This window comes from Callionymus lyra, chromosome 11 (assembly GCF_982586985.1).
Source record: "Callionymus lyra chromosome 11, fCalLyr1.hap1.1, whole genome shotgun sequence".
NCBI classification, from domain to species: domain Eukaryota; kingdom Metazoa; phylum Chordata; class Actinopteri; order Syngnathiformes; family Callionymidae; genus Callionymus; species Callionymus lyra.
The window spans coordinates 12,536,805-12,552,412 of record NC_141828.1 but is presented as its reverse complement, the minus strand read 5'-3'; the positions used below and the strand labels follow the sequence as shown (position 1 = coordinate 12,552,412).

Genomic DNA, 15,608 nt, shown 5'->3' with positions numbered 1-15,608 from the left:
ACACTTCCCAGGACGGTTGGCAATTTTTTGTCGTCTGACAAAATGACAACAAACGATTTAGATTGTCAGAAATAATGTTTTATTAAATTGAGCCAGACATTTTTTTTCCCAGTTTTCAGAACTGTCCCCAAATTGTGCGTGTTTTCTGGATGCTGCAAGACTGTGTGGAAAAATTGTAACATTTGAACCCGTGTGACCTTCCAGTCACGCATCTCTTCGTCGATGTGTGAATATATCTGACACGCAGACGTTTAAGTTAAGATGAAGCTATCCAAAAAAAACGCGAGGTGCTTAAGTTGCACGCTTTATAATGACTTAATAATGTTCTCCGGTTTCTGAAGAATTAAGTCTTTGTCTGATGTCCACGGAAATCAAATATTTTCAGCGCTGTTGCACAAAATAATCCATTTAAAGTAAGTGCTTCCTTCCATCTTCCTCATTAATTACTCGAACAAAGCTTGTTAAGTCGACAAAGGCCCCGAGAGGTCAATAATGAGATCGGTCCGCGGCGAGGCAAACTGTCGCTCTTGTCACAATGGCCTCGACTGAGACATTGTACCTGCTCCGACTGTGTCCCGTTTAACGTCTTCGCTGTCGAGATAAATAAGGACGACTGACCTCTTTGTTTGGAAGCCGATCATCTTCACGCTCCGGTGACTGGGCTGCGTGTTTCGACTCCGGAGAAACCAAAGTGCTGCTGACAACTCTCCATTGTTAGGAATACTGACCAGACCTGCTGAGGCAAGAAAAAACCCACTTTAATAAAAATTCAGTGTTGACGGTAAGCACATGAGATTCGACTCATGAAAACCAAAAATATCAAGCCTTCCCTGACCCCCCTAAGTATATTTCCCTCCCCTGCGCCGGAAAATCTTCTGCCAACCAATTTTCAAGAAACCAGCCAGCAGAAGCGACTAAAGCAAAACACACACACACACACACACAAAAGCACACACTCACAAAAAAAAATCTCTGTCAGTTCCTGACAGGCCGTGAAAGCCCCGTCAGGGATGGAGTGTTTCCCATGACTTTACCCATCATTCCTTGTCTAATTTATCTTGCTGACATCTTGGCCTGGAAACACAACAGAGAATGGAGATAACAGGATTTCTTCTTCCAACATGTGGATTGATGCGTCTGCAAATACACACTTGTATAGTCTACAAAAGCTGCTTACACACTGTAGGAACCTTTTTTCCTCTTTCCAGAAACTATTAATTTTCCACACAACTGTTACTTTCGGTGTTAAGACACACATGGCGATGAATGATGGACGCTGGAAAGTATCTTTAAGATCGATTGTGGTAGAAAAAAAGCTTTTGTGTACTGAATAAATGGAGACTGAGAGATTGAATAGTTCTTCCTGAATTCCTGAGCCACTATTCCTCTTCACTGAATCAATTGTGAATTGAAAACGCATGGAAAAAAGTTCAGATTAATATCAATATTTTCACTTAAACTTATGGTGGAAACGCTCACTTGGATAGATTAATTAAATAAACTAGTACTTTAGTCTGTGTCTACCAGTGTCTATCATTCCTGCTTGTTTGTTTTGAAATAAAAAAATAAAAATGAACCTTCAGATTAATAATCACCATTTATTTTGGTGTCAGCGTTTGCGTTCATAAAACGATACGATGCTAGATCCTGGGGGTTTATCCAAAAACGTAGAGAAGGAGCTCAAATTATTCAAGGAATATGAGATTTAGTTGCTAGTTCATGAATTAGGAATGTGCCCTTAAACTCTAAAGTTCCTGTAAAGAAAGATTCTTAAAAGACCAAAAAATGCAAAGATCAATTTTCTTCAGAACCAAGTCCACATCTCCACAAGTTCACAAAATGACAATTTAATAAAGAAAAAGGCCATCAGCCTCCAGAAAAACTGAGAAACGTATTCAACATATTTCACTCGATGCCTGTAACTGTTGACATGTTTCTATTCAGGACGCACGTGTAGGTGCAGCGATCTGCATTCCTGATTATCAGCCGGCCATTTAGTTTCTGACAGTCCTGACATGATCTCTTTCGCCCGGGGAGTCTGTTGACGAGACTAATTCACTGAAGCGTTTCAATCATGATGCTCTTCTAGTGTAAGCAGTAGAGGAAATATAGATGATTATATACAAGCACTTTGTTATTTATTTAAGTAGATTCTTATAAAAAAAGTGATATACATAATGTCCGTAGTGCTGTTGATATTCTGGTTGACTTTACAACATTCAAAACTCACCATTCGTTTATCAAGTTCTTGATAATACATTAAGGTTACAGTAAACTTGGTTGTTAAATTTGTCCATCAAACTATTTGCTTAAATATATCTTGGGCCTGAAACATCTGCTTACTTGGGGGTCGGGGCTTCTTATTAATGATTCCAAGATGTATGTGCTGGTGAGGCATAAGAGGTAAACATGACCAGAACATGAAGATTATTGTTACATTGACTTTGGAATCTGGACATTGGTAGATCATTGTGAATATATAGCTTTATTCAGTAACAGCAATGTGGGCTACTAAACTAACCCTGCATTAGTTATATCATTCAGAATCTTTCCAAACCCAGGGTTTGCTACATATCCTCTACATATCCTCAAGGACTGCATGTTATACTTTCACAATTATGAGGGCGCTTGGAGAAACGGCAAAAATAGCAAGTACAAAAATGTTGTTAAAAGTACAGTATATCTTGTATTTACACAAAAATCTTAGTATTAATAAGCAATAGTTCTCCAAAATTCCATTTTTTAAAATGTTCTACTCACCCAGATGTTGACTTTGCGATTAGTTTCAGAGTAATCTGTGTGTTTTAGAATTAAAGGCACAAATTTAAATGACGGTCATGAACTGATCTCAATTCTCTTTACCCAAAAAACTAATTCAAAACAAAAATCCAGTGTCCTGTCTTTGAAGCATGTTAGCCTTTTAGCTTCTTCTACAAACAATCTTAAACATATAGAAATCTTCAATTTTCTTCTGAACTAGTTCGCCTGTCGAGGCTTATTTACAAGAGAGACATTACATACGTATGAAGATATTTCTTATTTTTAAAGTTACAATGATTCTCTGTTTTATACTCGCCCTGTCAAAAAAGATACGAAAGTTTGATTTGTGTTTTGTTAATTTAATCCATGCTGCTTTTTTGCTCCCAATTGTACTCATTTCCTCTTTTTGGTGGTTAAATGAGTTAAATTGTTAATTTTCTTTCCACATCTTTCTTCCTCATCTGGAGGATTGAGTTGATGATGCAGCGAGACAGGCAGAGCGCCTCCTGCAAACGTCTTGAAAAATGTATCGCAGTGACTTCCTGGCAGCTGTCTGACCCCCTGAGGGTCGTAAACAAAGTGAGACGTTCCACCAAGACCTGAATTTCTTTCTTTTTTTCTTTTTTTTTAGGATCGCTGTACTTAAATAATTGATCCGATCAGAGCAACTTTTAATCGTTCCCCTGCTGCTGCTTTGATGTCTGTGTCTTGAGGAGAAATACTCGGTATAATTGGGTCATGTTAAAAAACAAGCATCTGAAAATGCAAAAATCACTGATGTTCCTCATCGATCGAGGGGAGAAACTTGCAAATCATAGATTTAAACGTGTCCATCTTCGTGACGTTGACATCCACTCCCGTCCGTCAGCAGCCGTCCGTCACCTCGAAACATTCCACAGCAGCTGTCCCGGTCACTCCAGGGGCCGGTTCAACACACACGGGGGGCCATTTGAGATGTCACGGCAGGGCGTGGCCGGTGCCAAGTGTTTGTGGGTGTTGCTGTTTGTGTCTGTGAATGCATGGGTGTCATCGTCTTTACCTTCTGTCAGACCCGGGGCCCCTTTGGGAATCTCTTGTTGTCATCGCCCCGAAGCCACTAATTTAGGGGAGGTCTCGGAGATAACGTGGCCCGAGACACTCGATCCTGAATGAGGGATCCTCATAAATGAGATAGTGATCTCTTTGATGTGGGGATCTTCTCTTAGTTGAAGTGTTAAAACAAATACAAATTAGCATTTTAGAGATTCTTTTTTATGTAGGTTTGAAACTTTTATTTAAAGCTTCTGAACGGCAGCTTTATGTTTGAGAACATTTATGTATTTTAAAAGTAATATTGAATAAGATGCACAAGTATTCATTAAAAATGTAATTCTTTACTGTATTTATTATGTATTTTTAGCCCTAAATTTTCTTAATTTTGCTTGTATTTTAGGCAATTCTGACAAAAAGTGTCACTTCAGCTTAAAATTATTTTTCAAAAAACACTTTTCGTATCATACTTACCACAGATTTAATTTTAATTGTAAGTTTCACAGAGCTTGCCAGTAAAACTTTAATGGAGATATTTTTCTTATAGTTAAGTTATTTATTTAATTATATGTTAAGATAAGTTTGTCTGGTCTATTTTGACTTTACTTGTTCTTATAAGTTTCTTTTTTTTTAACTTCAGAATCACATATACGTAATTATTTTAATTTTACTTTCAACTAGTTTGAAATTGATAAGTCAATGGCATGTTTTAAATATTTGAACGCTTTATTCATTATTCTGAAACTCTTATTGTCATTGTTGTAAACGCATAGGTTTTTTTTTCTGGTGTCAGTACAGAATTTTAATAAATGAAGTACGATAACGTACAAAATAAGCAATAGAAAAACGGAGCCAAGCACCGAGGCAGCCATTCTGCGGCACCTTTGGAATCTTATTTTAAATTAAAATTGCAAAGAGATGCATCCACACAATCATTAAAGATGTTTATGTAAATCTCTGTAATCTTCAGCCCTGGTAGACCAAGGGACCGAAAAACATATAAAATAAAATCCTTGGGTGGTTCAACTGTAAGAAATGTCATTAAAATGTCGTTCTCTTCTTTCTTTTTATTCAAATATATATGTCGACCCCACTGGACCAGCGGTCGTGAAAGAGAGACGTGGGTGTGTTTGGGGGGGGGGTTGGTGGTGAAGATCCCGTTAGAGGGAGTTCTGGCTGTCACGCCGACTTTCAGGCGTCTTCCACCTGACATCCCTGACAGCCGAGCCGGGCTTAATGGGGTCGTCTGAGCATGAAGTTGAAGGGGAGATTCCCTCTGTGGAGACATTCCAGCCCTCTCAGCAGTCCCCCCCCCCCCCCCCCCCACGAACCCAACCTCCACGCTCACTATCTGGAGCTGTTAGAATACCTCTGCAAATAAGAGTTTGCAAAATACAACTTTTAATATTTGATGAGGAGATGCATTACAGTGTTTGTCATTTCCTGGCTTTCCCTTTTCGATATCGATGTGTGTAAACGTCTCAACTCTTCAGTCGGACTTCAACTGAAGTGCTGCTTCTGAGCCTCGGAAGTCGTATTTTATCCACTTAAAAGGAGGTGTGGCCAATTCAATGTCCTGCTGGGACACAAAACAACCCTGAGACTGTCATAAAAGAAATGAACGAAGGTAGAAAAATGGTCTCGATGTGATGAAAAATACATGAAGAGTCATCATTAGAATAAAATTTAAATTTGAAACCACTTTTTGCAATATGTGTACATAAATGCACTTAATTACAATGTTTGAGGGTAGATGAGATAAAGGATCATTGAAAAAATTATGTTGGTATATGTATGGGTAATTAAATACAGGAACTCAAAATAAAAGGTAAAAGAAAATTATGTTCCAAGATGAATTATTGATTTTTATTTTCAGTCAAATTAATTCAGCATGGCTCGTAATAAATAACTATTTCTACATCATTGGTAATACTGTACTGTACTATCTCATCTATCTATTTAAATACTAGCTAGAAGGTCAACATGTTTCCCCTGGGCTGACCTTTAGAATATAAAATCATAATGACTTTCTTCATTGTAGGTATTTTAATGGAGTTTTACTCTCTGTTATTCATCCACTGATACCATCTGTAGATCACGTCATGTTGGCACTTCACTCTCTAAATCAATCCATCAGGACGGAGAGCTGCCGTATACAAAGCCTCCTCTGTACTTCTGAGGAACTCAAAACAAGATAGCTTGTCAGATATCTGCCACGCTGCTCTCTTTGTTGACAAAAGACGCTCTTCATCTCCGCCGTTTGATTTTCCAGCTCGTTGGTTTTGTCGTAAAAAGGTCGTCCGACAGCTTCTTCAAGCGTTGTGCGAGACGTCGCGGCTCCGTGGTTTCTCCCTCGCCGCTGTAAATACAGCTGAGGTGTCTCGAGAGGGACCGTTTGTATAGTGTGAGGCCAAGAAACTTGTCGACTGGGATGACGACAGTGCAGTAGTTGGACGGTAAACTGTGACACATGCATGGTGTCACCTAATCTGTCACGATGTTGGTACTTTTTCACTCACAAAGATTCTAAACGCCTGCACGATATATCTAAAAAATATCGATATCGTGGGATTGGTACGTGCGATATGCATATCGAAAACATGTGCGATAATTTATCATTTTTTATTGTATAAATCAAGCATTTCTTAAATGCGCACTTCGATCAATCAGTGTCACGTTCTGTAAAGTTTTCAATTTGTACTTCTATGTCTTGTTGATTTGGTGATATCGCAACCCGCCGGTGGCTCCTCTCTGATGTCGCTCAGTTCCGCGGGAAACCGATGCAACGGTCAGGGTCATTTAGGGTCTCTGACCTGAATGAATCCTGGGCGAAATGTTTAAGAATAGGAAATAAAATCCATTTTTTTTACATTTGTTTATTTGCCAGAACTGACTTAGAAACAATAACTTCGATACTATTATCATAAGAAAGAATAGTTGACTTTATATATAGTTTTACTCTTGAAACAGTTGATGGAAATTGACTTGCATTTATTATCCAATAATTCGACGATGATAAGGCGATGATTGACGTAAATGTGTCAACTTACTGTGAAACACATGTTAAATTAGTCGAACTTTGGCAGAAAGAATTGAATGGTTTTACCTGAGGTGATGGAAAGAAATTACTTCATTCCGTCGCACTGAAAAGTAACAACACGTGGAATTTCATTCTCGACGTCATGCTTGACTTTTGTTTGACACTATTCGGGATAATTATCGTTGTACTTTCCACGGTAATAGCCATTATTACGAGCAATCGTAACATCCCTAAACACAGGGGAAAAAAAAGCTTGTGGCTCATGTTTCTATTAATAGAAGTGTGAGTTACTTTGATTGGAAAATTGAGAAATAATGTTTGAAGCCGACAGTCTTCGGTCAAACGATAAATCTATGATTAAGTGAGTGAAGTTCTGTTCACACGTCTTCCAAATGGTCCAAACACAAGCTGTGGTTTTTGATCCATCTGTAAAGAAACCTATGATTTATCTCCAGCGGAAAAAAGGGAGAAAAAAATCCATCAGGTTTGCCACGTCTGTGCCAAGTTCACAGCTGGGAAGCCGGCGAGCGTGCCAGCTTTCCTTTTCGAGACGTTCCGGTCCAGCGATATTGCAAGCTTCTCCGAAAGACGCCGTCGCCCAGAGGAATGCAGTCAACGCTTTTTTTTTTTGTATTTGGATGCATCTGTTATTGCTTTGTGTCGGAGTGCGAGGGGGAGACTTTCGGGACGAGTGGCTGCCTGCCACGGCACCAGAAGATAAGGTGTTTTCACACACAAGACAGCCGAGTAGACCCGTGAGTTTGAAAGCTGGCACTGACCTACATCATGCTATAGGTGCACACACAAGTTTAGTGTCATCATTATTAAAAAATCATGAATGATTGACACTTCATAACAAACATGAAGACCTTTGCATCTTTTTTCCTCGGTCCAGCTGCAGCCACCTGCACAATAAAGGAGATCCTGTTGAACAGAGAGATGAAGGGATTACGTCGACTCGTCTTCGACAAGCTCTCTGATTTAACCGTAGTGAAAGATCCGTCTTGTCACTTGGCATCCCAACTGATCTCTCCGTACACACGGAGGTGTGTTTATTCTTGCTCTGGCGCTGGACCGCTCCTTATCACAACAGGACCTGACACCAGGTGTGATAAGGTTGTGTCGCAGGTGAACGGTGGAGCTCGTCCTGGGGCGAAAAGTGAAAAGTCTTTTCTAGACTCTTGCGTTTTCTTCTTTTGTTTTGCACAGCAAGTGAATCCACCTTAACGCAGCTCGATGGTCTTCTCTGTCGTCCACCATCGTCATTGGTTGTCTACCTTTTACCTGGTATTTTTACCTCTGATGTTCCTTCATTATTTTATAACTTTTGTAATCACAAACCAAAAGAAAAGAGGCATTGTTTATATATGTTAAGTATTGATTTTCTGATGAAGCTTTGTGAAGCAGTGTCATGTTGTTTAGAGGTCAGTAGGTGATGCCCTCAGTTTAAAAATGATGTGATGTTTCCTTAGAACAGTTGAAAACAAAGGAAAACGGTCCAGAGACCGCCATCTAGTGGATTCAGAAAATAATGACACTGCTTCATGAAGCTTCAGACCATCACTAGTTTAAAGTGACAAGCAGAATGTAAAACTCCTTATCTTTTCCCAGCAACTACTCATCCAAAAATTAAATTAGTCTGCAATGGTTGACAAAGAGCTGAGCTAAAAGGCAAAGATCTTAGCTCGATCGTGATATTACATGCAACATGTTGCACAACACTATGGGAACAGGGGATGCAACCCAATCGTGGTGCCGGGTCACAGTTTTATCAAGTTGAAAAATTTGATCCGTCATCCGCCATTTTTGACCTTCCTCTAACATTAGACCCTCCATGAGATTGACTTAAAAGGAGGCTGGTCAGAAGTAATTGAACGACATGTTACTAATGATTGCACCTTTAGATTTGATGGTGAGGAGCTCAGTCATCGGTGAGAGAATTAAGAGTAATAGCATAGATGTCCACGATGAGAGAGGTTGATCTTTTTCAGTCTGGATGTCCCACTGGATGTTTTTCTCAGTTTAAAGAACGTAAATGTTGGATTCGTTTTAGACATTTAAGATTTTTAATGGCCAGTAAGTAACCCCTGGGTCACGATAACAAAATGTTTTTTGAGGTATTTCAAGGCTGGATTTGGGCCTCAAGTTTAAAATGTTGCTCTCTGGACGAGAGTCGGGACAGACCATGTAGAGACTCTTGTCTTTAGGTTGGCATCCCTGGCTTCTCCTCTCCAGTATAGCTGGAGTTTTTTTGGGGTTGAGGGCATGTTTTCTGCGACTGCCGCTCCCACAACCTCAGCTCGTAAAAGCACTGCAAGATGAATAGATGGGTAAAAAGTGAATTCTGTGTTTGTGCATGTGTGTGAAATGGAGCAGAAAACTTGACCCTGCGCTCCGCATCACGAGAGGAAATAAAAGATTTAAGTCGCATGAGCAACACGTCACGTCTTATCTGGGAAACGTGACGTCGGTGAGTTAAAGCGTGTGTGAGATCACCCACAGACTTCACAGCCTCACAAAAACTTCCTCTCCGCCCGTCGCTCTTCTAATTTTACGACAAAATAATTCACGGCTCTCTCGCATTGTCCAAACATCGCATACCTCTCCGGGACTAAGTGGTCGCCAAGACGCTAATGAACGGAAAAAAAAGAAAAAAAAAGCTGTAAAACGTTAACAGACGCCGCATTCTAATCCTTTTTTGTTGTTTCCTTTCTCTTCCTTGCGCCGGCAGCTCTGACCGTCCACGCCGACGCCATCCAGTTCACCAAAGAGCCCAAGTCCCAGGATGCATTGCACGGGCGCAGCGCCATGCTCCGCTGCGAGGTCAGCGACCCGGCTCAGATCGCCTACGAGTGGCTCCACGACGGCCGGCGGCTGGAACCCGCCGAGCGGCGCTTCCAGGAGGGCGGCAACCTCAAGTTCACCGCCGTGGATCGGCTCCTGGACGCCGGGAACTTCGAGTGCGTGGCCCGGAACCCGGCCACGGGGGAGGAGCTCCGCTCCACCAACGCTTCCTTCAACATCAAGTGTGAGTGTTTTTTGTTTTTTTTTCCTTAAAACCCGATTTTTCAAATTGCCAGCTGACAGGGTTTCATAATGAGTCGTCTCCAGTGACGGTCGGATTGATTCGCAGGAATGTTTCCTCCTTGTTCTTTGTGGCTTCCTCTCCAAAGGAAACGGGATCCATGTGCCACCAAGCATGTGTTTCTTGTTGCATGTATCATTTTTTTTCTTTTCTTCTTTGTTACTCTCTCTTTTTCCCAGATACTTTCAAAAGCTCTTTTGTCCGGGAATTACAGAGCGCCAGCAGTTCACCTCCGAGCTTTATAATCATTTAGATTAACGCCCCTTTCTTTTTAATTCATGGCAGACTTCTGGCCCCCTTCTCTTCCAAGAGATGTAGACTTGTGTCTCCCTGTAGAGGACGACCCCGTTTTTAATTCGGTTTCCTCTTCAGAGAACCAGGAAGTCACTGTTTTGACGTGGAGTAGAATTGAGTTGCTTTGTGTTGTATCTGGCCCTGAGGTGGGACTTGTTGAGAAGTCCTTCCAAACAATCTGCCAGATTTTGTCATGTTTAAGAAACTGTCGCCATCTGGAGCACATCACCGACCCCCGCCTCGCAGTTTAGACCCGGGAGGTTCCCCCCACCCCCCACACCCCCTTTGTGGTGGTGTTGTTGTTCACAGGCTTATTACCAAAAAAACAGACCTCCTAGTAGCAAACTCGGTCTGTATCTGTCTTATGATTCTGTGAGCAGGAATGCCAAGTTGAAGATGACGTGAAGTCAAATTTTTACCCCAAATTTGTTGTCACGCCTTGTCGATGGCAGTGATGGGAAGAGAGTCTTATAAATCAGATGTCGTTTCTTGAAAGTATTCGCTGGAAGTCACAGTTTACATCGCAAAGAAAACCCAGACATATTACTATGTGGAAATTGTCACTATTTTCTCAACCAAAGCCCAAATATACATCTGAAATTAGTTTTTTATCCTGATGGACAATAGTTTTTCAAGCCCAGAGACGACCAATTTCGGCAAAATAAAGCGAAAAATAAAATCGACTAAGAACATTTGTACAAACTCAACTAACCAAAATGGTTTAGCGAAGAAGGCAGAGATTTCCTGAGCAAACACACTTCACAAAGAAAGTTTGACAACATCGACAATCAACTGGATTATTTGAGACACTGACGATATAAGAGTTAAAAAGTTTTCATTAATATTGTTAAACAAGCGGAGAATACACTAATCCTTTACTTTAAGTACGAAGCGAATGATCCGTAGAACTGAGGGAGGAGTAAGACGATGAAAAACACTACAAAACCTCGTGGATGCACACTTTGAGAATCTATAATAAAATTACGTTGAAGGTTCTGAACTTGTAAAATGTGTTTTTAAAACTCCAGAAACACTCCATCATAAGTGAAATGTTATCCGTCTAGTTAAAACGACATGTGCTCTCGCGCATCAATAAAAACCTCGGCTGACATGTCGACACAGATAGAAGCAACCACCGACATGTCGGACGTGAATTTCAAGTTTGCCGCAAAGTTTGTGACCTCGATTGAACCGATGTTCTCGTCGGGTCGTTAACATTCACCCCGGTTAACTTATTATAGGGGATTTTGAGTTTCTAAACGGAAGGAGCCAAGTGGGTTTGAACTTGAGTCGTGTTGGAAAATATCGATACACTTACCCATTTATTTAATGATAGCGTATCGATGATCAAAAGCACTTTATTCATTTATAAATTATTTTGAATTCAAACCGTATTTCTTTTTTATCGTCGTTTTATTGTGGTTTATACTTGGAAAATATTGTCTTTTTTTAATGTTTTATATATATCGTGATGTTTCCTCTGTATCATGAGATGTATCGTGTCGCCTGATTCTTACCCTGGTGTAGAAGCTGTCAAAAGCTTTAGGTCATTTCTTTAGCTGGTTATTTACAAGCATTTCTCTTAGGTTATTAGTTGAGTTTAAATTGCCAACATATACAAGTCGTACACAAAACACATTACTTTCTTATTTCATGAATGTCAATATTTACTACCTAGGGATCATAAACATTTCTTAGTGATCCATTCAGTAGTTCTAGCTCCGACCTAATGAGGGCCACATATACTCTGTCAAGGGGTCATAAATGGAACCCGGGTCACAAGGTCTTGGAACCACTGACGGATGTGAACCGGTACCAGTACCAGTCATTGAGACATTTGTTACAGGCCCCTAGGAAAAAAATGAACATTCATTTTTTTTTTATTATTATTACTGTCTGAAATGTGTTTTATCGAGAAAAAAATGTATAGCATTATCTTTAAGGTAACATTAGCCTGTGGTTTTAGTCAAGTTTTCTCCAAAAAATAAACCTGTAATCTAGTGAAAACGAGTGAAACCCAAACTCTAAATACTATTTATTTTTGCCATTTTTATCTGAAGGTCGCTCCGTGAATATAATACCCACATTAAACGGGTCCTTGGTGCAAAAAATCCTGGGGTACCCCTGGTCTAGAAAACACAAGCTTTTAATGGGATCCAAGATGCAGGAAGTATGCAAAAGTCAACAGTGACAGAGCTTCAACCGTCTTATGTGGGACTTGTTTATTTCATAAAATATCACATTTAACTTCATCCTGTCACGTCTAATCTAGATGTTGTTCTGCCTTAATCGACAGAAAATGAGTTTTGACAGAATTCTTGGTTTCAGTCTGTTCCCGATTAGTAAGTTCCACGATGAGCTGTTTCGGAACTTCTTCTCTAAACATGGCCGACAAGTCGTTCGTCATCCTGTATCTGAGGACCACGTGTACGTAAGCCTCGCATCACGGCGGGTCATCCTTTGTACGGCTTTTACACCGTGTTGTGACAGATGTGCTCGTGTTTCCCCAACATACATTTAACAGGCGATAAAGCAGCTTCAGAGCAAAAACCAGCCCCTCGGGCTTTAATCTCGTATGTGCGTCCAGTCATGTGTGTGCCAGTTGGCGTGCCTCGTACAAATGTAGGTTGATGGAGAAGAAGGAGGAGGGATTTATGAGTTCCACTGTACATCCACTGTATGGGAGTATATTGCTATACACCCCCCCCCCCCCCTGCTGTCTTACACCCGGAGAGAGTTAATTTATCTGGATCACAATGGTGGGTGGGCGATCCCTGCCAGTCCAGAGTTATTCTGAGTAATTATCCCCCCTCTGTTTGCACTAATAGAGGTTTAAACCCCCCCCTCACCCTACTGCCTTATCCCTTTGTCATTGCTGGTCAGTGGGTCTCCACGGCGTCCAGCGCAGGGCGTCGGGCTCAGGCTATTGTCCGCTGCATGTTTGTTAGCGCTGAATAATTTGAGTGACCCTTTTTTTATTTTAGGCCTCTTCTTGTCGCATCCTCCGACGTTAAGAGCGTTAGATTATCTTATCTTTGAAAAATTAAATCATGGTTATGTCAGGTCATCAATTGGAGGATTTAGCTTTTTTTTTTTAAAGTTATTCATTTGTATAAATGACAAAGACAAAGGATAAAAAGTTGAACATGGAATATCATCTTTTCACTTCACTCCTGCCCCCGAACTCAGAATCAAACAAACTAATAGACTCAGGGACTCATCCATTCCTCTATTAGTGTTGCCCTTCAAATAAAGAAGATTTGTTTTTTAATATCATTTGGTTATTTAAAAATTATAAACTTTATTTATTGATTTACACAGTTTGACAATTATAATTTCTACCTAAAGTTGTATATTGATTAAATATATATTATAATTGAAATAAATAATTTTTTAATGACAAGGAGATTTATATTTTATTTTGATTGTAAACGTACAGCATCTTCAGAGTATATATTAAATTAGTGGCATAGTTTTGATGATTTTTAAGGGGAATTATTTTTGTAATATAATTTATCCAATTTAAAAACTTTAATTTTTACCTAAGGTTTTATATTGATTGAAAATACATTATAATATCATTTTTATGGAGATGTATATTCTTGAAAGGTATTGGTTCAATTTTTTTAAATAAAAATACTTGATGCTTTATTTTTTTATTACATTTGTGGCAAACAGAGTTTTGATAATTTATTATTTATAATAATATAATATAGTATTTTTAGAATGTCACATGACTTTACAATTATATAATGTTATTTAAAAATGGATTCAATTTGATATTCATAATGTATACCTTACGTTTTACATTGATTGAAAATACATTATAATTTGTATAAGTTGATCATTTAATTACACCTTTAAAATGACAGCGATATTTATATTTTTTGAACTTTTTCGTTCAATGTTTTGGTATTAAAATACTTATTATGGAGTATATATATATATATATATATATATATATATATGAGGCTTTATTTGTATTACATTTGTTGCTTATTTTAAAAATATCCATGTAACTGTTGAGCACACGTTGATCTCAGAAACATGAAACTCCTTAAACACGTCTCACAGCTTATGTTCAACCTCAATTTATCCTGCAGGAAGTTCTCAAACCACAGTTAGACTCTCATGGTCAATGTCTGACGAGCCTCCGTCAGCTGTTCTTCTTCTGTCTTCATCGGCGTCGCCCGTTGAAAGCTCACAGCTGACGAAACCCTCAAGCTGTATCCATGATGAAAACCACTGCCTGGTTTATATCCGTGTCTCCATAGCAACAAATCAGCTCGTTGAGTGAAAGAATCACGCACACGGGATTGTTCTGTTAAGCGAGACTCGTGTAAGCATCTGTTTTACAACTTCCTCCCGTGAATATAATAATGTTTCCTAGTCCAGCGAACTTCCTGTAGAGCCTCCAATATAAAATTAAACTCCACAATTAAGTGCTTTATCGTACAATCTAAGGGGGATTATGGGTAAGTATCTGTCACGTTTATTAAAGAAGCCCCTGTGTCTCGAGGACAGCTGCAGAAACTTGAACTGTGTATTAAGGTCGGGTGAGAAAAGGAATGTGCGACTGTCGGGAAATCGAGGTCAAACTGGGACCACATTAATTCTCTAAATTGGTTTTAACACGACGGAGCGAGTCCGGCGCTGGTCCAGGACAGTGGAGCGCCTGTCACAAGTGTCGCGAGCGGTCATTGTCCGACACGGGGTTCACAGAGGTCAAGAGGTGCGTCAATTGTTTGCGTTTTCTCACCATTGTCTCTTTATCTGCTCCCGACTTCCTGCTCATCCTGCGCTACAGGCTGACGGTTATAGGATTCTGGGATTCACAAAAGTCGTATCAACCGACATGTCTCGAGTTATTTGAGATTTAGTCGCATTTTGGGAAATCATACCTCAATATAACTACTAGCTAGCATGCTTACAGAGTGGAATAAAAATTAAATGTCACTTTCGATTGATATGCCTTTTGTTTAGGCACGTTTTGTTTTTTAAGTTTTGGCTTTTTTTTTACTTTCGATTTTTTTTTACTAATTATTCAATTAATTGGAACCGTCAAGACTAGCTATTTATTGAAATTCTTGAACACGTACCTAAGCCTTGGTGACCTGCCATGTGAGTTTGTAACTGTCTCCCACCAAACTGCTTTTATAAAGTTGGCAGGTAAAATGGGAACGATCCAAAAAGAGCCTTTGTCTTGTTTAAAAAAAAACAAAAAAAAACATGTGATAATTGGCAACGGCGCAAAAGAGCTTCCACAAGATTCGCCGATTAAATTGACTTTCATGCAATCTTTCAAATTTGTAAGAAAAACATTTCCCTATTTTGCTAACAAAGATAAGGAGATTCCGGTACATTTGCATTGTTACTGCATTTAAATACAAATAATACTAG

The 15,608-nt window shown here is 39.5% G+C and overlaps 1 protein-coding gene across 1 annotated transcript in view; it reads left to right on the top strand.

Annotated features, from left to right (window-relative positions):
• ptk7b (protein tyrosine kinase 7b) overlaps positions 1-15,608 on the top strand; it is a 75,788-nt gene that overhangs the window by 39,434 nt on the left and 20,746 nt on the right. Inside the window, exon 2 of the mRNA XM_087803315.1 lies at positions 9,561-9,857. Within this exon, the coding sequence (XP_087659441.1) occupies positions 9,561-9,857 (297 nt within the window). The remainder of the gene's footprint in view (positions 1-9,560; positions 9,858-15,608) is intronic.